This window comes from Engystomops pustulosus, chromosome 10 (assembly GCF_040894005.1).
Source record: "Engystomops pustulosus chromosome 10, aEngPut4.maternal, whole genome shotgun sequence".
NCBI lineage: Eukaryota > Metazoa > Chordata > Amphibia > Anura > Leptodactylidae > Engystomops > Engystomops pustulosus.
The window spans coordinates 28,247,975-28,272,157 of NC_092420.1; the positions used below are offsets into that span (position 1 = coordinate 28,247,975).

Here is a 24,183-nt window from a genome sequence, read left to right on the forward strand (position 1 = left end):
AAAAAAAAAAAAAAAAGTTGCCATTTCTGGTTTGGGAAGGCCACAAAGGATGTGCTTTTGGCGTTTTCTACGCTTTTCCAGGGTTGCTTTATTTTTTTACAGTACGAACAAGCCATAGGGCTTATTGCATTACCCTGACGTTATGTTTTGTAACATAGTTGACGAATAAAGTAACACTGTTATGGTTTTTATGCCTTAAGTGCACTGTACACATTGTGAAGCCGGTGTGCCCTCTAGTGACAGTTTCTGTATTTTATGTGCAAAGTTCAATTTAAAAAAAAGATGGTGAAAAAAAATGTCTCACATTTTTTATGGGAATCATCCTGCCCATTACAAAGTTCACAAACTTTTCTAATAACTTTTGAAAACTATTCCTGTGATAACCATGACACTAGTGTGCACACTGCCTTACTATAATTTAGGTGCCTTTTATATTATTGCCCGGTGCCAGTAGTTTAGGAGGTTTTTACATCTGCTGTACTGATACAGTTTTTCAAACCATAAAGAGCAATGACAAAAGGAAAGTTGCTACCACATTACATTCTATGGCTTACGTATCAGAACATTACGAGGGATAAAGAGGTTCAGTCCCAAGGGTCTTCTAATTAGGAAATTAGAAGTTATAGAAATAGAATATATTACACTGTATCATATATCACCAAATTTTGCACAGTCGCTCTCGTGACCCAGTGTAGCTGCGGCTCGTACTGTGGCAGTTGGAAGCTTTGCCGTGATTGGTTGATTTTCTGCCACAGGTCATTAATATGAGATCTGATCTGTGATTGGCTACTACAGGCAATGAGTAGAAGACAACTTATGTGTGAGGTAAGATTGATAGGGATATAGAAACAGTGGGAGATTTATCAGAAATGTTTGAGGCGAAACTGTTCCAGTTGTCCATGGAAACCAATCAGAGATCAGCTGTAATTTTATAAACAGCTGTGGGAAAAATTAAAGCTGAGCTCTGATTGGTTGCTCTCAGACACTTCTTATAAATCTCCCCATAGACAAAGTGATGGAATGAGACTGCCAGAGACAGTCAGTCACTGAAAGAGACTGCCAGAGACAGTCAGTCACTGAAAGAGACTGCCAGAGACAGTCAGTCACTGAAAGAGACTGCCAGAGACAGTCAGTCACTGAAAGAGACTGCCAGAGACAGTCAGTCACTGAAAGAGACTGCCAGAGACAGTCAGTCACTGAAAGAGACTGCCAGAGACAGTCAGTCACTGAAAGAGACTGCCAGAGACAGTCAGTCACTGAAAGAGACTGCCAGAGACAGCCAGTCACTGAAAGAGACTGCCAGAGACAGCCAGTCACTGAAAGAGACTGCCAGAGACAGTCAGTCACTGAAAGAGACTGCCAGAGACAGCCAGTCACTGAAAGAGACTGCCAGAGACAGTCAGTCACTGAAAGAGACTGCCAGAGACAGTCAGTCACTGAAAGAGACTGCCAGAGACAGTCAGTCACTGAAAGAGACTGCCAGAGACAGTCAGTCACTGAAAGAGACTGCCAGAGACAGTCAGTCACTGAAAGAGACTGCCAGAGACAGTCAGTCACTGAAAGAGACTGCCAGAGACAGTCAGTCACTGAAAGAGACTGCCAGAGACACTGAAAGAGACTGCCAAAGACACTTAAAGGACACCTGTCATCAGGTCTGTGTCACTTGTCCTGTCACTACTACCTGTTGGAGCAGCTCACAAGGATCCCATCCCAGCCTTTATCTAGTTATTTCATACATTATTCATTGTAAAATCATCTATTCTTTATCATGTAAATGAGGCTGGTCACATGGTCAGAGGCAGTGATGTCACCCCTGTTACCCCTCCCCTCTCCTCCCCCTGCTCATGTCTGTGTGTAATGTATAGTAAAGCATAGTTAGTGTGTGTATGTCATCTGCTGACATGCTGTATCCTCCTAATATACAGGTGAGAGACACAGACATCAGCTACACATGAATCTGACATGTTCTGCTGTAACATGGCTGCCTGGAGCTGCTGTATCTCTCCTAAACACACACACACACACACACAGGCTGCAGGGGGCGTGGCCACCAGCACCAGGAAGCACATCATTATACAGCCTCACATCATTATACAGGCTGTCAGTCATACACTGGGGGTGTGGCTGTGCCTCCCACTCATGAATAGAGTGGACAGCTTGAATATGCTAATGCTTCATTGGACATTTCACAGGTCATTTGCATACAGCTTTAGGACCTCATTGCTTAGGTTTACAGGCATGTAGAGGGACAATGAAGGGATAGAGGCAATGCTCTCTAATGGCAGTTTATGAAAATATATTTAGTTTAGGGGGTTATTTTGCATGACGGGTTCTCTTTAAAGAGACTGCCAAAGACAGACAGTAACTCAAAGAGATGGTCAGAGACAGAGACGGTTAAAAAAGGGACGGTCAGAGCAGAGGCTTAACTAGGAAAGGCAGGGCCCCATAGCAGACTTCTGAATGGGGCCCCCAAGATATAAGCCTTTACGTAATATGGTGCTGCATAACCTTAAAGGGAACCTATCAGCAGGGTTTCAGTTATCAGGTTAATGGCTGCCGCATGTCCCGTTATACACTAAACAAATACGGTATGTATTTTTTATAGATTATTTTTGAGAAATGTCATTTAGAAATGGTACTTATGTCTATTCAGCTTCTGGGGCCCAAGTCATTCAAGCAGCAGGAGTTGTGGAGTCACCATGAAACACCTGCCCACACGACTCAGGCTCCAGAAGTTGTATAGAGATAGATACCTTTTCAAACAAGCAGATATATTCAAATACATGTTTTTGTTGTAAATAATGGGACCCACAGTAGCTGCCATTAACATGATATGTGAAATCCTATTGACAGGTTCCTTTTAAAATACATTTGAAGTTACGTTTTACAGTCACAAAATATTGCAGCCTTTCAGTAGGATAGATTAATTATGAGAGATGGACACCAGGCACCAGCGCTGATCAGAGGAGAGCAGCTTCCAGCAGCTTTACTACACACAGGGCAGAGACAGAAGTAAACAGCGCTGCCCATTGTGTAGTGGTGCTTAACCGCAACTGCAGGGTCACATCATCATTACTAACCTGTACTACACAGAGGCTGATAATATTCTGCAACTGGAAAACTCCATTTAACTTGACTTTAAATGTATTTTAAGGTTTTGGCGGATGTATGTCGGATTTATGTATAGTATATTTTTTTTTATTTATATGCATATTTATACAGATACCTTCATATACATGTTTATGTACATATACATATAACCCTTATACACATACAGTTATGCACTGATACAAATACATTTTATACTCATATATACACACATTCACTCAGTTATATACATTATGTGCGTATAATAATATACATTATAATATGAGTTGTATACATTTTTAAACTCACATACATGTATACACACATTTATACATGCAAAATACACTAATATATACACATGTATAAAATCATATACACATACAATTATAGGCTCATATATAAACATGTATACTCATACACACCTTATACACACAATATACTGTACACTCATATATAGATTATTCACTCTTATATACACATTATACACTCATGTAAACATCATACACACAATGAATAAACTCATATATACAGATGATATACTCAAATATACGTTATACACTCATTACATACATTTTACACTGATACACACACATACACAATATATACATTATACACACAATGTATACACACAAGTATATAATGTGTGTATAATGTATATATGAGTATATACTCATATATACATTATACACACATTATATACTCATATACACACATTATATACTCATATACACATTATACACACATTATATACTCATATACACATTATATACTCATATACACATTATACACACATTATATACTCATATACACACATTATATACTCATATACACATTATACACACATTATATACTCATATACACATTATACACACATTATATACTCATATATACATTATACACACATTATATACTCATATATACATTATACAAACATATACACATTATACACACATATACACATTATACACACATTATATACTCATATACACATTATACACACATTATATACTCATATACACATTATACACTCATTAAACACACATCATACACTTATACACTTTATACAATCATACACATTAGATACTTATAAATACATTACACACTCATACACACACACACACACACACAAACACATTATACACCACATACACTGATTTATATACATCATACACTCATATATACATTTACACCCCCTGCACACTTACACTTGTATTCCCTGGGAGCAGCATCCAGTGATCTTGTCACAGGCACTGGAGCTGGTTACATCCCAGGAGACATTGTCCAGGCAGAGGGGCAGAAGTATAAGGCAGGTAGTGGTAGTCACTAGATCCTGCTCTGTGCCACACTGCTCCCAGCTCAGCAGCAGCCCCGGGCCCCAGGAGAGCTGCTCCTAGGCTGGGGGTCTGCAGGCCACATAGATAAGAAGGCAGCCGGGTGACATGACAGGACGTTACCTGAGGTGTCTCCTGCCGCTGCCCTCCTCTGCCCCTCCCGGCATTTCTACACGGAGCAGCAGCTCAGCATAAAGTTCTGCAGCATGAAACATGTGCTGTACAGGCACATCGTCCCTTCTATAGTTCGTGTGGCAGGTCGGATCCGGGCCCTCTAAGAGGCCGGGCCCCGTAGCGGCTGCTACGTCTGCTACCGCGGTAGTTACGCCACTGGGTCAGAGATAGTCTGAGACAATCTATAGATACATATAAAATATTTTTTGTTAACCTATTTACAATCCAGAGCATTGCCAGGAGCTAAAACTGTCACACTGCCTTGATTAATCTGGAGCTCCCTGCACTGCTGTTGAAGTGTGCGCCATTTCTTTTGGTGCACTTTATTCATGCTTCAAGATTGTGGTGCACGTCAGTCATAAATGTGGCACACACTCCGACTAAGCACTAATGCGCTCCTTTATGTGCAGAATGTTGTGGCGCGGCGTGCATAGTGCCGCCACAACACAAAACCAGTGCTGACACTTTAATAAATGTGGCCTATTGCGTTCTGTATGACTATGGAGGGATTTTGGCCCACTATATTTTACATTGTTGCCTCAGTTTATTGAGGTTTGTGTGCATTTTGTATGTACTACTCTCTGCATAGCTTTTGGGCTGTGTCTGGACTGTGACTGACCATCATCCTGTTTTCTGTAGGACTTTGCATGTTCTTTTATGTGCAAACTGCTTGCACAGATATTTAATAAGTGTCTGCACTGCATATGTGTCGTACATGTCTTATTTGTGTCGCGGCTGCACGATTCTTCACACAACACAAATTTCGTCAATGAAAGGGCCGTTCCAGTGCTCAATCAGACAGTGCGCTATATTTATCATGCAGAGTCCATAGTGTGTCACACACCCCATGTTAAAGGTGCACTAAAAATAAGTTGGTGTACACTGTCAGAGCAGAGCCAGGAGCGCTAGGTTTATGAAGAACTGGCGCCACACTTTCTGAATCTGGCGCACTCTGCACACTACAAAGGCAAACTGCATATAGTACAGACGGCAGTTTTTAGTAAATGTGCCCCAAATACTTTGGTATACAAAGGATTCATGGTTGACTTGTGACACATTGGCCCAGAATTATTAAAGGACATCTATCACCAGATCAAGGACTGTAAACCAAGCACACGGACATACTGATATGTGCCCCCTCTGGCAGGATCTGCTCTTTTATCTTTTAATGCCCTGGTTTTTACAAAAAAAAAGGCTTTTTAAATTATGCAAATAAGCCTGAGGGGCCCCAGGCTCCATAGGAGTAAATGGAGCCTGGGGCCCCTCTGACTCATTTGCATAATTTTTTAAAGCCCTTTACTAGTTTTCTGTCTGACTTTGCACATTCTTTTCAGTGCAAACTACTTGCACGTGTATAATTAGGTGTCCGCGCCACATTTATCATGCAAAGACCAAGAATTATGTTGTATGCGCTATGCTAAAGGAGCACATAAAAAAAAGTTGAAGCAGTGTAGAGGACGCCAGATTCATGAAGAACGTGCGCCATAAATCCTGAATCTGGCGCACCTGGCACTATACACTTGCACTGTTTCTAGTTTCAACATAAATTTTATTTAATCAAAAACATAATAGTGCCTTACAATGGGTCATGACATAACATATGCGCCCCACAGGGGGAATGGACAGAAATAATTTTAGAATGATACATAGCCAGCTACTGGGGCACATTTACTTACCCGGTCCCTGCGTGATCCCCAAGGTGCATTGTCCAACAAGGATGAAGTCTGCCACGATTCAATAAGATTGTGTGCCCGATATCCTGCATGGGTCGCTTCCCCGCTCAGGTCTGCCGGAGTTCACCTTCTTCTTCCCGGTGTATGTGGGTGCATGTCTTGCGACACTATTTGAAATGTTAAATCCCACACATTGTCTGAATCCGACGGCCCGCCCCCCAATTTGTGTCGCGTGAAAGCCAGCGCGATTGCAACATAATCCAAACGCATGCGACACAATTCCCGCCGAGATCCCCGAAAGTATCTGGAATACAGATTGGGTATATGGTATTCTAGGACCACCCACCGGTGCTGTGCTACCTCGCAGAGGTAACCTCGAAATGCGCATGTAGTCAAACCCCTCCTATTTTGGGGAGGAAGGGAAGGTGGCGGTGCGATACCATATCATGAAGCATGTCCACACATTAAAAAGAACAACATCCATCTAATTTAAACAGGCTAGTGAGAGGGTCAGGCAAGCGTATACAGCATTTGTGGACACCCCATACCAGGCGCACAAATCCAACTGGACCCAAGCCCAGGAGGAATTCAAAACATAGGCAGAAAGACAGAAAAGTTTCAACAGATCTAACCTAGAGTTAGAGCTCCACTAGTTTGGTGACAAGTCCGGTCCCTTACTTAGCAATCTGGCCAAAGGCCTACGACCCAGTTCGCAAATGAAATGAAAAACGGAAACACCAAAAAAAAATAAAAAAACATGGTTAGCCTTGGAAAAATTGTTAAAAATGGTGCTGACAGAGATCAGGAGCCTCTAAAACGTTAAGAGGGGTATTTTTATCTCAGCATTTATTTTTATAGATAACATTTATAGGACTCTAGGACCCAGATCTATTTCAAGAACAGTACACTGGTAGTGACCACAAATGCAGAAAAGGTCACATGCCAAGACCAGGAACAGGCAGAAACAAAATATATTGCATCTTATACTCAAGTATATACGATATATAATCAAGTGTAAGCTGACCCAAATATAATCAGAGGTACATCATTTTACCACAAAAAACTGAGTGAGAAACGCATGATCACTCCATCCATTGCCTGCAAGCCAGCTAGCCCCCAGTATATAGCCATTCAGCCCCCTGCCCCCCTAGTATATAGCTAGCCAGCACCCAGTACAGAGCCAAACTGCCAGCACACTGCAGCTCCTCTCAGTATATATGTAACCCAACCCCCAAAGTTTTGAACATGCTTTAAAAAACAATTTATTTGGACAGGCCTATCACACACGCTAACTGCATGCAACTTTAACTCTTTATTAACCAATTCCAGGTACTTCCCCATGTCTGTTATCCGGAAAATGCTTCTCTTCAGTCCCATTGACTTTGTATCATAAGATGGCGGCTGATGGCTGGCTCAAGCAGCAGCATTTATTTTTATCAAATTATTTTTATTCCATTTCCTTTAAAAAAAAAAAACATGGCTGGACCATTATACAAGCTCTTATTCCTCTATTGTCACCCCCCCCCCCCCTTTCATCATAGACAGTAAGATCTTGAGCTCTTGTGAGCAGGGCCCTCAATCCTATTGTCTCATGTGACTGTTGTTACTCTGAAATGTCTTATTTTATTTGTATATGTTCCCCGCAATCTGTAAAGTGCTACGGAACCTGATGGCGCTATATAAATAAAGATAATTATTATTATAGCCTGTACACTGACACCCCCCCCCCCCTAAACAAAAACTAAATACTTACCTTTCGGTGACCCAAGAGCTTTCCTTCTCCACTCTTCTTAAGTAGTAGCGTGAGCCAGCTCTGTGAATTTGGCCGGCACGTAGACTACGTCATTGTGTGTGCCAGAGGAGCGCATGGAGCCGAGTCACTACTGCTGAAAAAGGGAAGAATACAAGCAGTGGGGGCGCCAGAAGGTTAGTACTTTGTTTTGTTTTTTGTTTTTTTACTGTGGGAAGTTTCTAGCGCCCCCCACGTTTCTTCAAGCCTATCAATACGATTATATGATTTGTGAGCTAAGGAATAGAACGTGTAGTCCCTGTTTAGGGGATGAAAAATTCTCCATGTGTCCAATAGGAGGTACTTGTTCTTTCTGTAGCCTTTCATTGGAAACGCGTGCGTTTCAGGCAAACCCCCTCCTACTTGCGTTTTGGATGCATTTAAAAACGCAAAAAAAAACGTTACAAAGGAAGGCGCCTTAAGCACTGCTGCCATAAATGGAGAAGACTTACCATAGGAGGTGTCCAAGGAACAGTCCCAAATCCGCGCGAATGCTACCTGACCCTGGTTAGGAAAATATCTGTTAGCATTTAGAGGCTTACGAAATAGAAACCTACCATTAAAATCAGTTTCCAGCACTACTGGTGAAAATGAACCCTTCCCAGGAGCACGATACCATGTCTGATAAGGATGGTCCCTAAACCAGGGAACCTTATTTAACACAAAATGAGTTTCCTGTAGCATAACTACATTAGCCCATTTCTTATGTAAAAAGTAAGATTTGGCAACATTTATTGGGAACATTACAATCTTTTACATTAAATGTATATATTGGCAAGATGGAGGAAAATGATTATAGAGTGAGGGGAAAACTCTAAGACAAGGCTTGGGGTTGAGGGGGGAAGGAAATAAGGAGAAAGAAGAAAGACAACAGAATAAAGACAAGAACATACAAAACTGCTAAAAACAAAAAAAAGTACAGACTAAAATGTTATACAAGACTGATTATCATAAAAAAACAAGAGGTCCAAAGGCCAGGAGTGTAACACTGTTCTCCAGCGGTGGAGCCGGCAGCCATCTGTTCTTTGGATGAGAATCATGAAAGCCCTGGGGGCTGACAGACTCCTCACCCAATCACTACTTGCTTGATGTAAGTAGAAAACTACCCTAAAACACGATCTCTGGGGATCACTTGAAGCAGGGTGTCACGGTCTCAACATAAAGCCATAAAAATTGTAACAAGCTAGACTTGATTGTCCCAACTTTGACAAGTGAATTGGTACATTCCATACACTGTATGAAGTTTCAGGATGGGATCTTGATGTGGATGACCTCTTTTTGGTGGATTTTCAAGCTGTTTCCCAATGCACACGGCATGCAGGATCCAGAAGCTGATATCAATATCAATCATAGAGAATTCCAGTGTGCTGAGAAACTTAGGAAGTTCTTCCAGCGAACGAAAGATGTCAGTCTTGCCCTGGTGCTTTGCAAGGAACTGGAGATTGACGGAGTGAGCTTGCAGGACTCTGCGATGGTCCTCTAAATCGGTGTTCCCCAACCTTTTTGTATCTAGTGAATGGCTGCACCCAAAAATTGTGTACCCCACAAGTAGTCCATATCTAACCCCAACCCATATAATGTCCCATTTCCTGTATCCCCTGGTCTAAAATATCCCCTTTTCTGCAGCCCCCTCTATAGTGCTCCTTTTGTATTGATAAGAAGACATACAGAAAAGAGGACATTATAATACGCCTTTTTCTATAGCAACCCCCACACTCCTATAATGTTGCCCCCCTTGTATTTAGGATTTTCACTTTTATCCTGTTTAGGTGCACAGTTTTATAAAAGTGTTCGAGAAAGTGCAACCACAATAGAAAAGTGGCACAAACCCTTCATAAATACATGAAAAATAGCGCCCAAAATGGTCAAAAAAATTGTGGTAAAAATGGTCTAAGACCTTCAGTAAATGTGGAGCACAGCTTTTTAGGTGCAAGTTAATACACAATAAAACCCACAATGGTCACAAATAATTGAATCCAACAAAAGTAAATATAAATATAATTTCTATGAAAATAAACAAATGAAAGGCAGACATTGCTTTTCAAACATGCTTCAACAGAATAAAAAAAAATCATGAAACAGGCCTGGACAGAAATGATGGCACCTTTGAAAAAAATGTGAGCAAAGGGACATGTTAAATCAACGCGTGTCCACCAATGAGCATCACAGTTGCCTACAGTCATGGGCCTGTACATAGGGCTACAGCCACCCCGTGCTGTTTGGTGATATGGTGCATGGTACCACACAGCATTTGATGTTCCTGTAAATACAGTTGCAGATATTGTTCATAAATTAAAGCTCTATGGGATGTGGCCGAAGGAGGAACATTCATGACAATTCAAAGAGACAAATAATACAAATTGTAGAAAAAAAAGAGCACAGAAAAACTTCTATAGAGATTAAAAGTGAACTTCAAGCCCAAGGTACATCCGTGTCAGATCACACCATCCGTTGCTGTTTGACCAATGTGGACTTCTACCACTAAAAATAAGCCCAAGTAGAATGAAAATACTTACCTACACTCCTCTTCATGTTGTTCCCAGCGGTGGTCTTGGGTAAGCTTGAAACATATAATTAGCAGGCTGCTAATCATGCCCGTCCGAAGACCACCCCCGGGGTCAACGTGAAGGGGAGCGTTGGTAAGTATTTTCAATCTATTTTAAATGATCTATAATGTTGAAATGCAACAAAGCCTCTGGGAGAATGTCCGATGGACTGATGAGACTAAACTCAAACTTTATGACCACGCACATGAGCTCCAAGTTCACAAATGAAAAGCTGAAGCATATCTTGAAAAGACGGTCCTTACTGTGACACATGGAGGAGGCTATGGTATGTTCTGGAACTGCTCCGCTGCATATGGCACCGGGTGTCTTGAATCTGTGCAGGGAACAATGAAATCTCAAGACTATCAAGGGATTCTAGAGAGAAATGTGCTGCCCAGTGCCAGAAAGCTTGGTCTCAGTCACAGGTCTTGCAACAGGATAATGACCCAAAACACAAAACCAAGAGGAAAACATTGGACTATAATGAAACAGCCTTCTGTGAGCCCTGACCTAAATCCTACTGAGCATCTTTGGAAGCAGCTGAAACATTGCATCTAGAAAAGGCTCCTTCACACCCCAGGCAACTGCAGTAGTTTATTCATAAGAAGAGGCCCAAAATACCTGCTGAGAGGTGCAGAAGTCGTGCGATTGCCTCAAAAGGTTATAAAACTATATGCACTACAAATGTAAGTTTCTGCTGAAATTCATGCAATCAGTAATTAGCAGTAAAGTTTTGCATGGTTTACAGCACCTCTTACCAATTCCATGCATTTTTAACGGAAAGGCATATGTAATCAGCCTAGCCCTGCACAAGTTTATTTACATTGCTATGGGTGCAGTCACATGTGGCGCGTTGTGGCTAGTGGGCAGGCCTCAGCCTAAGGCAAGCGGCACACGTGGCGTTTTGAACCCGTTTTTAAGCAATCCGTTAAAAACCACATGCGCTTTTGTCCCTTTTAAATTAAGATAATTGGTAAAACCGGTCAAAAAACGGATGCGTTTCAAAAAAATGCATGTGTTTTTTAACAGACAGCTTAAAAACAGCCCCAAAGTGGGTTCAAAACACCACGTGTACCACGGGCCTAAAGGGTGAAGACACACATGGCGTTTTTGGGCCGTTTTTACTTAGTTAAAAACGCATCCGTTTTTTGAAAACGCATCCGTTTTTTGAAAACGCATCCGTTTTTTGAAAACGCATCCGTTTTTTGAAAACGCATCCATTTGTCCGTTTTTCCGAAATTGCACAATGAAAACGGACAAAAACGCATGCGTTTTAAAAAAACGGATGCGTTTTTTAACGATCTGAAAACGCACTTAGTAAAAACGGCCCAAAAACGCCATGTGTATCTTCACCCTAAAGCATATGCGTTTCCACTGTAACCAGCACCCAGTGTGTCTCATTTAAACAATATAAGACACCTGATCACATGCGTTTCAGTTGAAACACAAATATGCAATTGGGCCAAGGTCTGTCCCCAGGCTCTAGTATACACAACGCCAGCACCACATGTGACCCCACCCCGAAACGCAACGCAAAAGCAACCTACAAAATCACATTATAAAATATATCCAGAACGCATCAGCTGACGTTGTGCCGATGCAAGCGCCATAAATCAACCAATTTATGTTATTATTAGAGCCATAAGAATAACAATAGACAGATTTTAACTGGAATTTGATGGTAGCTGGTCTGCATACATTACAGGCTTTTAGGCCCGGCTTATCTATTCATAGAGCTCCCACTACACGTCATTACACTCATGTATTTCACATCACACATTTTCTCTAGGCCGGAGTAACTCTATCCTTTCCTATTATTCCCTATTAATGGCGGCTGCGGCTAAATATACATGAGGGGGCATAAACATATAATGACAGGCGGCCGCCAGAGCCTTGTTCTCGAACCCCAGCACGTGCAGCCGCCTGCGCTCATCCGCGCGGCCTCCCAAAACCAGTCAGCTGCTAATAAAAAGCAGAAAATGGCGGCCCCGCCTGACTGAGGTAAAATGACAGGTCAGAAGGCGGGAACCTCCCCAAAGCGCGCCTCGGGTCACGTGGACGGAATGTACCATCTAGGGGTACTACTGCGTAGCCACACACTGTACACGCCGAAGCTACAGCGTAGGGGGGGGAGAAAACCAAACATACTATGATTTAATTACAGCATGATTAATTAGTAAGCAAATGTTTCCAGGAACTTATTAAGTTAAGTTGTACATCACAGTTGTTTGATTTTACTGTAGAATTTCGCCCGGTGGCTTTATTTTTCTCACTATCGTAAATCGTCACCCCCTAATAGTACTGCTGAATGGTTAGATCTAATTGACAAGCGACAGCCTACCTTAACTATGGGTAGGCGTGTTCATGTGGTGCAATACACCGCCGGGGATTGGCTCGTCGTGAGGCAGTGGCTGTGCGTTGTGGAAGCTGATTGGTTAGTCCGCTAGAGGCGACGTGCGCAGCTCGACGGGCATTTTTTGGGGTCGTGTGCAAACCGCGTGTGGCGCAGCGAAGAGGAACTAGAGATAAACAGCAGCGAAACGGTGAGTGAGGAGAAACGGGGGACAGAGCGGGGTCAATGTGCTGGTGGAGGGGGAAGCCAGGCCTCGGGCCTCATGGAGGGAGCGCGGCGCTGACAGCTGTGTGTACGCTGAGGAGAAGGGGGCGCGGTGCTAGGCCCAGGCGCGGCGCGCTCCTCCGAGCTCAGCGTTACCGGGGACACCCTGTGCGGCGCTATAGGTACTGCGGCCTGCTCCACCGCCGCCGCTCCGGGCCGCAGACTATTTATATCTGCAGCAGCCGCCGCGGCGGTGATCAGCGCAGGGACACGTGGTCTCCTGGTCTCTTCCATATATGGCGAGAGGGTAATGGGGCCTCATATAGTGCAGCGCCCCCTGTTCATCAGCTCATTGATCTCAATCAGAACAAACTTGTGTGAGGAGACTGCAGGAGCAGGTACAAGGGTGCAGGGTACAAGGGAGGCCGCCTCGGGGTGATACATGAGTAATTATATAGCGCCAGATCCTGAGGCACATGTGTATAGACCTGGGCTCTAGGCCTCTTACTGCATGTGCTGCAAGCCCCAATGTGTTTCCATAGATTCAGGAGCTAATTCAACAGTGTGAGGTTAAGAGCGTGTTCACACGGCACATCCATACCTGTATAAAGTACAAGATTTCTCATTGTAATTAGTTAGAAGGGGTTGGTTAAGTTTCGTGAAATCAATGCTGATATACAATCTCATTCACCTGTACAACAAGACTAAAATCTGCTGTAGAATGTAGCAAATATTAAAGGGCTGTTTTATAACTTATGTAAATTATCCTCTGATCACTTGCCAAGGGTTCCAGATAATGAGAATCCCTGGACGGTTGGGGATCCTGCAGAACCTCTTGTGTGAATGGGGGATTACTTGTTTAAATTACAAGAACAGCCCATGTGCTCTGTGTGAATGCACATGCAGGTTACACATGTTCTAGAATTGAGGCAAGGAGGGGTTTGTGTGTGTGTGTGGAGCCATCCATGTAGGGCACATGGTGCATCAGTTCTTGAGTCTAGTCTCGGCCTCAGTAAATAAGGGCATACATAATTATTGGATTGGCACTTCGTAGCCACAACATGCCTATTTGTGCCGCCTTTGTAATATGTAGGGTGCTTTCCCTAGATAATTAGCATGTGCTATGGGTGTGTACTACAGTAGTAGGTGGTGGAAGCAAAATCTTATATAGAAGATTTTGGGAGGCTATGTTCCCCACTTTCTTTTTAGGTTGCATTCCAAACACACTGCGCACCCTGAAAGAGTGGATTTTTTTTTTAAGATGTAAATTTGCATCCCATCTGTATCTTTGGCCTCATAACAGCCCCCAGTCTATAAAATAAATGTTTCATTTCAAACAGTTGTCCATTGCATTGCCTGGTAATTTTATATAAATTATAAAGGCTGCAGACCCAAAGGTCTCTTGCTATCTGATGACTGAATAAATGCCTAAGGGGGCACACACTAATGGCTTCTCGGGTAAAAATTCATAATACAATGCCAGGCTAAAGTTGAGTAACTAAGATTCCCATGTGGGGTCAGATGTTTCTCCAGCATTCTTGGTTGTATTGCTATACAAGTTCATACTGAGATTTGATTTTTTTTTTTCTTAGAAACCAACTCTTGAATCATGAGCAGCAACGAGTGCTTTAAGTGTGGACGTTCTGGACATTGGGCCAGGGAGTGCCCTACTGGTGGTGGACGTGGCCGTGGTGGTAGAGGGCGAGGGCGTGGTGGATTTAACTCCTCAAGAGGTAATGCATTTTTCTTTCCGTTCTCTGCTTTGGGCTGCCGCCTCCCTCCCCTTGGCCCTTTTGTGTTGGTTGGTTATTTATTTTCTTTTAACACATTTTATTGCTTTGCTGTTTTTATTAATATACTTTTTTTTTTCTTCTCCAATATAGGGTTCCAATTTATTTCTTCATCTCTTCCAGACATTTGTTATCGCTGTGGAGAGTCTGGCCACCTTGCTAAGGATTGTGATCTACAAGAAGATGGTGAGCGCCCAGTTTACACCACAACACTCATAGTTCATATATCACTTGAACAAGAATACACATAACCTTGACCCCAACATGTCTCCCGATAGCAGGATATTACAGTAATTTTCACTGAAAACAACTTGTAACACATCTGCTGTAGCTATTTTGGCTTTTTCAAGGTATTCTACAGTGCTAGGTTACATTCACTAATGGTAATTTAAGTACCCATATGCGTTTTGGACAAACCGTTCCATTGGTATACACGTTTCCTGACTACATCTGCTATCAGAGTACAGCTTGGACATGTTTGGTTGGTCAATCCCTTCCAGACCAGCATATTCTACAATTTCTTTTTGAGATTGCATGCATATTTTCTCATGTGTATGAGGGATTTGGAAGGAATAGCTGCTGAAAGACTGAAGTCTAATGTGTGTTACTTAACTACAATAAGTTTGCCTTGTTTAAAGCATAAACTTTCTCCATGCTCTGAAGCCAGTAAAAATTTGGCAAAATACAGGATTGTGACTGGATAAATAAATGTTTTTTTAAAATATTTGTAAACTGTCCTTTACAAGGTTTTTTATTATGCTTTTTTTTAGCATGCTATAATTGTGGACGAGGTGGACATATTGCAAAGGATTGCAAGGAGCCAAGGAAAGAGAGGGAGCAGTGTTGCTACAATTGTGGCAAACCAGGTCATCTTGCTCGAGACTGTGACCACGCTGATGAGCAGAAGTGTTATTCTTGTGGAGAGTTTGGTCACATCCAGAAAGACTGCACCAAAGTCAAATGCTACAGGTAACAGGTGATACTAGTGCCCTTGTGCCCATTCATTGTTCCTGTATGTAAGCCTTTAACAAATCTGTTCATGTTCTGTTTCAGGTGTGGGGAGACTGGCCACGTAGCCATCAACTGCAGCAAGACCAGCGAAGTCAACTGTTACCGCTGTGGGGAGTCGGGGCACCTTGCACGGGAATGCACGATTGAAGCTACAGCTTAAATTTCCTTTGTCGCCCCTCCTTTTTCTGATTGATGGTTGTATTATTTTCTCTGAATCCTCTTCACTGGCCAAAGGTTGGCAGATAGAGCTAGTCCCAGGCCAGTGAGCTTTACTTGACGTGCAAAAGGAGGAAAGGGTGGGAAAAAAACGACTTCCTGCATTTAACTACAAAAAAAAATGTTTATGTTTAGTTTGGTAGAGGTGTTATGTATAATGCTTTGTTAAAGAACCCCCTTTCCGTGCCACTGGTGAGTTGGGAAGAAATGAATGGGAAGAGTTGAGTCAGACCAGTAGACCCTTCTCAGGTTAATTGTAGCACCTGTGCAAAAGGGAGAACTGCTACTGGGAGAGTTAGTGAAAACTTCTGCAAATTTAATTTTTGATGGTCTCATTGTCTGACCTCAGCTGTTCTTGACATCAACGACATCTGTATCGCGCTCAGGCAGAGTTAACACGTCAACGTCGGCGAGTGGCCCTGTGTACAAATCTGGTGAACCGCGGCCACCAAGTTAGAATCGGAGATACAGGTGAAAAGAAAGATCTGGATTTTTTTTGTTTAACTTTTCATGGAAGTAATGAGTAAAACCCAGAATATGCATCAATGAATATAGCGAAAGTAAGCTGTTCAGGAGCTGCAGAGAAATGTTTTCACAGAAATCAAGATGTTATTTTTGTATACTATATCACTTTAGACAACTGTTTGAGTTTCATTTGCTTGTAATCAGTTTTTAAAGTCAGATGGTAAAAGAAACTGAAGTCCTGGAACATAGAAATGTAATTTTAAACTATCAATAAAGCTGGAGGAGGAAGGGGAGTTTGCCTAAAGTTTGTTTCCATTCACTTTCTTAAGCAGTGGAGAACCTGTGATAGTTAAAATCACTTCACTGAGTATCACTTCTCATTCACAGTTCAGTGATGTAACATGGTCTCGGTACGTTCAGGTGTTTGCAGCTGAGCTACAAAGCCCAGCCAGAAGCCCATTGCCATACATTGTATCCTGGCTGTGCTTTATTACAGCTCAGATGCACACTAATCTGAGCTGCAACTTGGTATGTGATGAATGGTTGTGAAGTAGGTAATCTGTTAGGGCAATGATGGCAAACCTTTGAGTGACCAAACTACAACAAACTCATTTATGTGCCAACATGGTAATTTTAGCAATAACTTAACCCTTTACTGCTTTTTCATAGCTTTCAATTGCATTGGTATCCTGAGGGCATCAATACAGTAGAGATAGGAAGAATTCTGATTATTGTAGCTACCCTCCAGGTTTCCCTGTACAGGAAGAATTGCAGGGCCCATGGTAGTAGCTCTAATTACCCAGCCTGGTCTACATCTTTTCACTTCTGCAGTTCCAGACAGCCAAGGATGTGTTGCTTTAAAATGATACTGAATACACAATGTCCTATGTGGCCTGGGACTGCAGGGGGAGGCCATGGGCCCTGTCTTATGAACTCTATGCTGAGTGCCAAAGGTTCTCCCCCCCACCCCTTTTTTGTGGTCTTTACAGACTGATTCTCTTGTGTATATGCAACAAGGCCTTGTGCTAAGCAATATACAATACCATCTTCACCCAAGTCTTAACTTCCATAGTGATAGTCTCATATTACAAACCTTTAAATATTCACAACATTTCAACTGTTTGAGCATTTACATAACTCTAGAAAACTATATCCATCTTAACATTCAATTGCAACACAAATATCAGATTTTTTTTTTTTTTTGGTGCATAAATAGTGCAGATGTTAATAGTAAAAGCTTTACTATGGAAATCTATCCGTATTCCTAGTTTTTGTCCTTATTTAAAGGAAATCTGCAACAAGATTTTAAAAAAAATTAGTAACACTGCTAGGTAGATGCAGTGTAATAAGAACTGTGTGGGAGATTTATAAAGTGTCAGTAAATGGATAAGTGCAGAGTTGGATCACACAAGTCATGATGGATAATGTTTCTGGAGTAGTTTAGAACTGAAGTACTTTAGACCAGCTATCCTGTTGGTTGAGTAGGCCACACCCCCTATTTTAGGCAAGTAATAAAACGGTCTGAAAGTGGTCTAAAATAATAAATGGGGTGCACAACATTTTTGGTTTAGATGTGTTGATGAATCTCCCCATGTGTTTATTTTGAGCTCTACCACTATAGAAAATTTACTTTATTTAAATGAGCAGGTGCTTTGGGGCTGTCACCAGAAACACATTGTGGGCTCTTTAGCTGTCATATGTCCCCTGAAGCAGCTCCCTTGCAGTTGTACTGAATATCAGCGATGGCTTTAGGGCATGTGTAATAGCCAGACTGGTGACACCCCAAAGGACTTGTGCTCAATTTATAGAAACAAACTTTATCATTTAAGTAAAGGAGCTAAACTTCTGATAAAAATTATAAAATTTGTTAATTTTCTTTTAAGCAGTTTGAGTAAACCAGCTTTCTTTCCTGTACCCACTGGCAACTGGAAAAAAGATCCTGATATTGTCAGATGAACTCATCAGAGCGCTGAATTATTGAATCATTAGCCTCCTTATCTGTCTGAAGTAGTGACTTCAGAAGCCTTTCATATGAACTGCTCACCACAGAGAGAAGCTTCTTAAAGGGAACCTGTCACGAGGCGAATTGATATAAGACTACAATAGGGCTCATTTACTAAGGGTCCGAATCGCGTAATTATGTTGGGTGTCCTGACGATTTCTGAATTCTAACGGGATTTGGGCGCACGTGATAGGATTTCGGAGCAATCGCGCCAGGTTGCATGCGACGGAAATGGGGGAGCGTGGCTGTTGGAAAACCCGACTGACTTGGAAAAATCGAAGCAGCGACACCTGGTGGACATCGGGTGCACGGACCCTAGTGAATCCCAGCAGACCTGAATCGGCGTCGGAGAACGCGCCACTGGATCGCGTAAATAAATCTGCCCCAATAAGTACCTTGTAGGGCCAGTTTCCCTTGTACCGGACATGTCTTTATAAATTGACATCCCTGCCTGCACCTAGAAAAATTAACATGGTCCGCTTCCAGTCAGGGGGTAGTGGTTCCAAGCACAGCAGTCAAGGAGGCGCCGGCCCTCATGGCCACATCTTTACATGACCGAGCCTCCCTATGTCCCTGTAATTTCCATCTCGTCTCAATTCTCGCAAATCCACTGGTCACCTATGCTCTGACCCTGCGTGTGCGTGATAATTGGGACGAGACTGCATGGGGCCGTGTGGGCCGGCGCCTCCTTAACTGCTGTGCTTGGAACCATCCTCCTGACTGGAAGCGGACCATGAATATACATTAATTTTTCCGGCTGCAGGCAACAGTCTCAATTAATAAAGGCATGTTGCATACACAGGCAACCGGCCCTACAAGGTCCTTATTGTGGTTTTATATCAATTTGCCTTTTCTATTTATTATTGAAATAATTATGCATTTTTATAGCCTTTTTTAAGCTTTAAAGAAAACTAAACCCATTGAAAAGAAATGCTTAATGGTTCCTTTCCATGGCTGCAATGTTAAAAAAATAAATCGGTTTATAAGCAACTCCAATGAAGCCCTGCATATTCGGTGGTTACTGCATTGCCCTGCCTCCCTGTCCCTGCTACAGAACATGCTCTGATACATAATTGGCCATTTCATGTAGTTTTTTTGTTTTGTTTTTTAGAACTCCTTTCTGTATGTAGAATAAGAACCATATTCCATTTGTAACCTGGTATGGCAGTGAGAGGGTGTCCAGTATTCAGCACCTGATAACAAATGAGGATTAATGATGAATGGAGGCGATGTGCTGTATAATGTGGTGTTAAATGAGGTTTCATCTCTCCTAGTACAGTACAATAAGCATCTAGTTACTAAACCATTCCAACAGCATGAGGTCTGCTAGAAGTGAGCTCAATGCAGAGTAGGAGTTTTAAAATTGTGGCTTCTTACTGTAGATGTTTGTGTTTACACTGTGTTTTGAAAGGAGAGGCAATTAGCCTGATCACATTACTGTTAACACTTGCATTAACAAAACTTATATGTTAACATCACAATTAAATAGCATTTTGTTAATGCAAGCGTTAACAGTAATGTACTACTTTTTTAACGGACTGCTTAAAAGCGGCCCAAAAACGGGTTCAAATCGCCACGTGTGCCGCCGGCCTAACACAATATTAATTTTTTTCCTCATTTTGGCTAATCCATATTCCTCTACAGTGGTGCCCTTGACAATTGGTATTAGATCCACTGCACGTACCCAAAAACATTAAGCATGCAAGTGTAATGACAAAGAGGATGCATCTCTGAGATTTATTAGGGCTTTTACGCCAGTTTTTTGTTGTATAAGCCTTGAAATAATCACAATTCTTACACTGCCAGGAAATCGCTATTATTTTCCACCTTACACTCCCTGCATGCCAATTGGGTGTGAAGGGGGTCCTGCGCCGGCATGTTAGCTATAGCCTGTGGGCCGTTTCCCATGTGCTGTTTTTGTTGCGTTTGTAAACGCATTTAGAACGCAAATGGGAGGCGGCTTGGCCAAAACGCATATGCGTTTCCCCCTCCCTCTTGCATTTTGGATGCGTTTAAAAACACCAAGTGGGAAACTGCCCTGGACCTGTTCAGGGCCTGGAGTAGATTTGTACAATAGTGCAGCTGACTGCCAGATACATCAGGATGTCTGAGCTATATTGAAAGTCAGGAGCGTAACTTGAGGGGGTGCAGAGGGTACGGTCACAACCAGACTCAAGAGGCTTAAACTGGCGGCACACATGGCATTGTGAACCCGTTTTGGGCCGTTATTAAGCAGTCCATTAAAAAATACATGCATGCCTTTTTGAAAACGCAACAGTTTTTTCCGTTTTTCCCCTATTATGCTAATTATGGAATAATAATTGGAAAAAAATGACGAGTTTTCCAAAAAACGGATGCATTTTCAAAAACGCAGCATTTTTTTAAAGGACTGCTTAAAAACGTCCCAAAAACGGTTTCAAAATGCCACGTGTGCCGCCGGCCTTAGGGGGCCCATAAGGTGTCACTTTCCACATAAAAAGGACTACTACTATAAGCCATGCATTATATTCGGGGGCCCAGCACATCAGTTTCAAGTTACACCACTGTTGAAAGTGGACCCATTACTTCGACCTATAGAAGGGTAACAAAAAATCATTCCATGCATTATTTTCTCATGTGGATCATATGAAGCATATGAGACTAAGGGTGAAGACACACATGGCGTTTTTGGGCCGTTAAAAACGCATGCGTTAAAAAACGCATCCGTTTTTTAAAAACGCATGCATTTTTGTCCGTTTTTCATTGCGCAATTTCGGAAAAACGGACAAAAACGCATGCATTTTTAAAAAACGGATGCGTTTTTTAACGCATGCGTTTTTAACAATCTGAAAACGCACTTAGTAAAAACGGCCCAAAAACGCCATGTGTGTCTTCACCCTTAGGCCCGTTCCACACTTGCGAGTGTGATGCGATGAACTTGCATCACACTCGCAACGCATGCTGCAGTGAACGCACGGCCCGAACGCTGCACCGCGGGAGTGAACTGACATGCTGAGTTCACTCCCGCGGTGTAGCATTCGGGCCGTGCGTTCCCGGCAGCATGCGTTGCGAGTGGGATGCGAGTTCATCGCATCACACTCGCAAGTGTGGAACGGGCCTAAGAAAACTAGATTGTACGCACATGTTGGCCACCATTTCTTCTGGCAAGTCCCAGACACAAGACCAACATCTTTCCCCAGAACTAGTTCCTTCTGCATAGTCCTAGGAGAGTTCTGAAGTTTCTTTATTAGCAAAGCTGCCATTACTAGTAAGTGACTGGGCCTGTTTCATAATAACACTGTGAGCTCAATGTAAATGTCCTATAGTTCATTCAGGTAGAGCATACTTACCTGTGCAGCCACACCTAGGCTGTGAATCTTAATTATAAGCACAGCTGCTTATGTAAAGGGCAGGAACATTATTACAAACCCCATCATGTCAAGTTAACAATGTAATTGCAATAGATAAATGTCTTTCCCAAGATTACAGGCACTCCACTGGTTACTTCCATCATAGGTTCCATAGGTTTGTTTAAGTTGAATTTGTATGTAAGTCAGAACTGGTATATTTTATAATTGTAGTTCCAGACAAAAAAAATTTATCCCCAGTGACAATTGGAGTTTCAAAATATTTTGCTGTAATTGGACCAAGGATTATCAATAAGGCCGGCGGCACATGTGACGTTTTGAACCGATTTTTGGGCCGTTTTTTAAGCAGTCCATTAAAAAAAAAGCGGCCAACCCCTTTAATTCTTAAGCATCAATGGAAATATGAGCACAAATAATACAAATAAAACTCTTTTCTCATCTGAGTAAGTGTAGCAATTTACAATATGGTAATGTCTTCTCTCTACAGTAGAGTTGGGGGTGGTCACTCCCCATTATAGCGGAAGTTGGTCATACACCATTCTGCCACATACTACCACATACAGCCGTCATGTGCAAGACAGTTCTGTAAAGACTCTCATATGACGTGTTTGAGTATCAGATACGCTCGATGTTAACACTTGCAAGTTCTTTTGTGCCAAACAATAGATTTGCACTCTCTGGACAGAACCCCAGATCATCATTTTGTTGATTTAATGTAATCATCCGGCACAATAACCTTTACAGAGTCGTGAAAGCAATATAGTATGGATTTTTGTTTATTTTGTTTAATGTTAATCTTGTACGCCAATAGTTGTTTTACAACATTGACGACCTTTCATAAATTAGAACAGTAAATACAAAGTAACCAAAACCCAAAGGCTCATCACATGTCTGGTTTGTAGCCCATTAGATGTATCCTTATATTTTATTTCTGTAACACATTTCAGAAAATGTAATAATAATTTTTTATTTTATATAGCGCGCAAGGATTAGGCAGCGCTGCACAAAGCTTGACAAATTGGTAAAATGTAAATAGAAATATAAAAATATACTGAGTATAACCCATTCAGAAGGGAAACAGTTAATAGTTGCTGGATTACGCAGTCTACATCTCAGTTTCAAAGCTTAGAAAGTGTAACACAATATTTGTTATACGAGAAGGTCCGGCACGTCACCATTGTGGAGCATCTCTACAGCCGAAGCCAAGGAAACAGCAACAGGTCCTTATGAAGTAGAGGCAGCGCATGTAACATCAGGTAAGTCTTATATTTTAGGAGGAACTACTGGGTAATGTCATCCAGTGAGAACCTGTAGCAATAGGAATAGTAACAGTTTGAGTAAAAGACTCTAAAATTATATAAAGTGGTGGTCGTTCATCTTGTAATACAGGTGGAGGATTGCCTATGTAGTGGGGACCCCTAGTTACAGACGGACCCCTCTCCCCACTGTGACCTCTGGGGAAGTCTCTGAATGTTACTATAGTCCCAGGCTGCAATGATCAGCTGTAAGGTATCAATAATGAAGCTTTATTGATAATCCTTGTTTCCATGACAGCAAAAAATGTTGCAAATCCAATTGTCACTGGGACAAAAAACATTTTTGTCTGGAAATACAATTAAAAAATATACCTTGTTCAACTCACATACGAATTCTTCTTAAGAAAAAACCTAAAGAGCCTATCTTGTATGTAACCCGGGGACTGCCTGTATATGGATGTGTTCATACCAGGAGATTAACACTCTGCAATAATACTTTTATTATAAAAAGTCCCATCACCTTATTAAAAAAATAAGGGGGCACATTTACTAGGGGTCCGCACACCGCATTTCAGCTTCCCGATTATTTCCGATTTGCGCCGCATTTAACAGGGGTTTTTGGCGCACGTGATCGGATTTTGGCGCTGACTTTCATGTGACAAAAATCAGGGGGCGTGGCCGTCGGACAACCCAGGAGCGCGGGATTTAAAATTCAAATTGTGTCACAAGACATGCACTTACTTGCACCGGAAAGAAGAAGGTGAACTCCGGCGGACCTGATTGGGGAAGCAACACATGCAGGATATCGGACGCACGATCTTGGTGAATCGCGCCGGACTTCATCCTCGTCGGATTGGGTAAGTAAATGTTCCCCACTGTGTTTCTAATAGAAAGGTCTTTAGGTCAATATATATAACATATTAACTAAAGGGCCATAAC

The 24,183-nt window shown here is 42.1% G+C and overlaps 1 protein-coding gene and 1 long non-coding RNA gene across 4 annotated transcripts in view; one reads left to right on the forward strand and one right to left on the reverse strand.

Annotated features, from left to right (window-relative positions):
- LOC140104960 (uncharacterized) overlaps nucleotides 1-12,650 on the reverse strand; it is a 28,415-nt gene extending 15,765 nt beyond the window's left edge. The window contains exons 1-2 of the long non-coding RNA XR_011850464.1: nucleotides 10,864-12,650; nucleotides 8,507-8,558 (exon numbers count right to left, since the gene is read on the reverse strand). This is a non-coding gene — a long non-coding RNA (uncharacterized lncRNA). The remainder of the gene's footprint in view (nucleotides 1-8,506; nucleotides 8,559-10,863) is intronic.
- Nucleotides 12,651-12,984: 334 nt separating this feature from the next.
- CNBP (CCHC-type zinc finger nucleic acid binding protein) lies at nucleotides 12,985-16,943 on the forward strand. 3 transcript variants are annotated; one of them, XM_072128759.1, is made up of 5 exons: nucleotides 12,985-13,143; nucleotides 14,750-14,890; nucleotides 15,041-15,133; nucleotides 15,718-15,916; nucleotides 16,001-16,943. In XM_072128759.1, exons 2-5 carry the CDS (start codon nucleotides 14,767-14,769, stop codon nucleotides 16,116-16,118), a joined length of 534 nt encoding a protein of 177 aa, XP_071984860.1. In that variant the 5' UTR covers nucleotides 12,985-13,143; nucleotides 14,750-14,766; the 3' UTR covers nucleotides 16,119-16,943. The 3 variants fall into 3 exon arrangements, with proteins under 3 accessions (XP_071984860.1, XP_071984862.1, XP_071984861.1); XM_072128761.1 differs by having other exon boundaries at nucleotides 15,071-15,133; XM_072128760.1 differs by lacking the exon at nucleotides 12,985-13,143 and adding an exon at nucleotides 13,418-13,555.
- Nucleotides 16,944-24,183: the final 7,240 nt, after the last annotated feature.

What these genes read in the sequence shown, in the direction of transcription:
- CNBP (XM_072128759.1), top strand. Translation starts at nt 14,767, where the DNA reads ATGAGCAGCAACGAGTGCTTTAAGTGTGGACGTTCTGGACATTGGGCC. An exon ending in TGGATTTAACTCCTCAAGAG is followed by an intron (nt 14,891 to 15,040) that starts GTAATGCATTTT and finishes TCTCCAATATAG; the next exon opens with GGTTCCAATTTATTTCTTCA. An exon ending in ACCAAAGTCAAATGCTACAG is followed by an intron (nt 15,917 to 16,000) that starts GTAACAGGTGAT and finishes GTTCTGTTTCAG; the next exon opens with GTGTGGGGAGACTGGCCACG.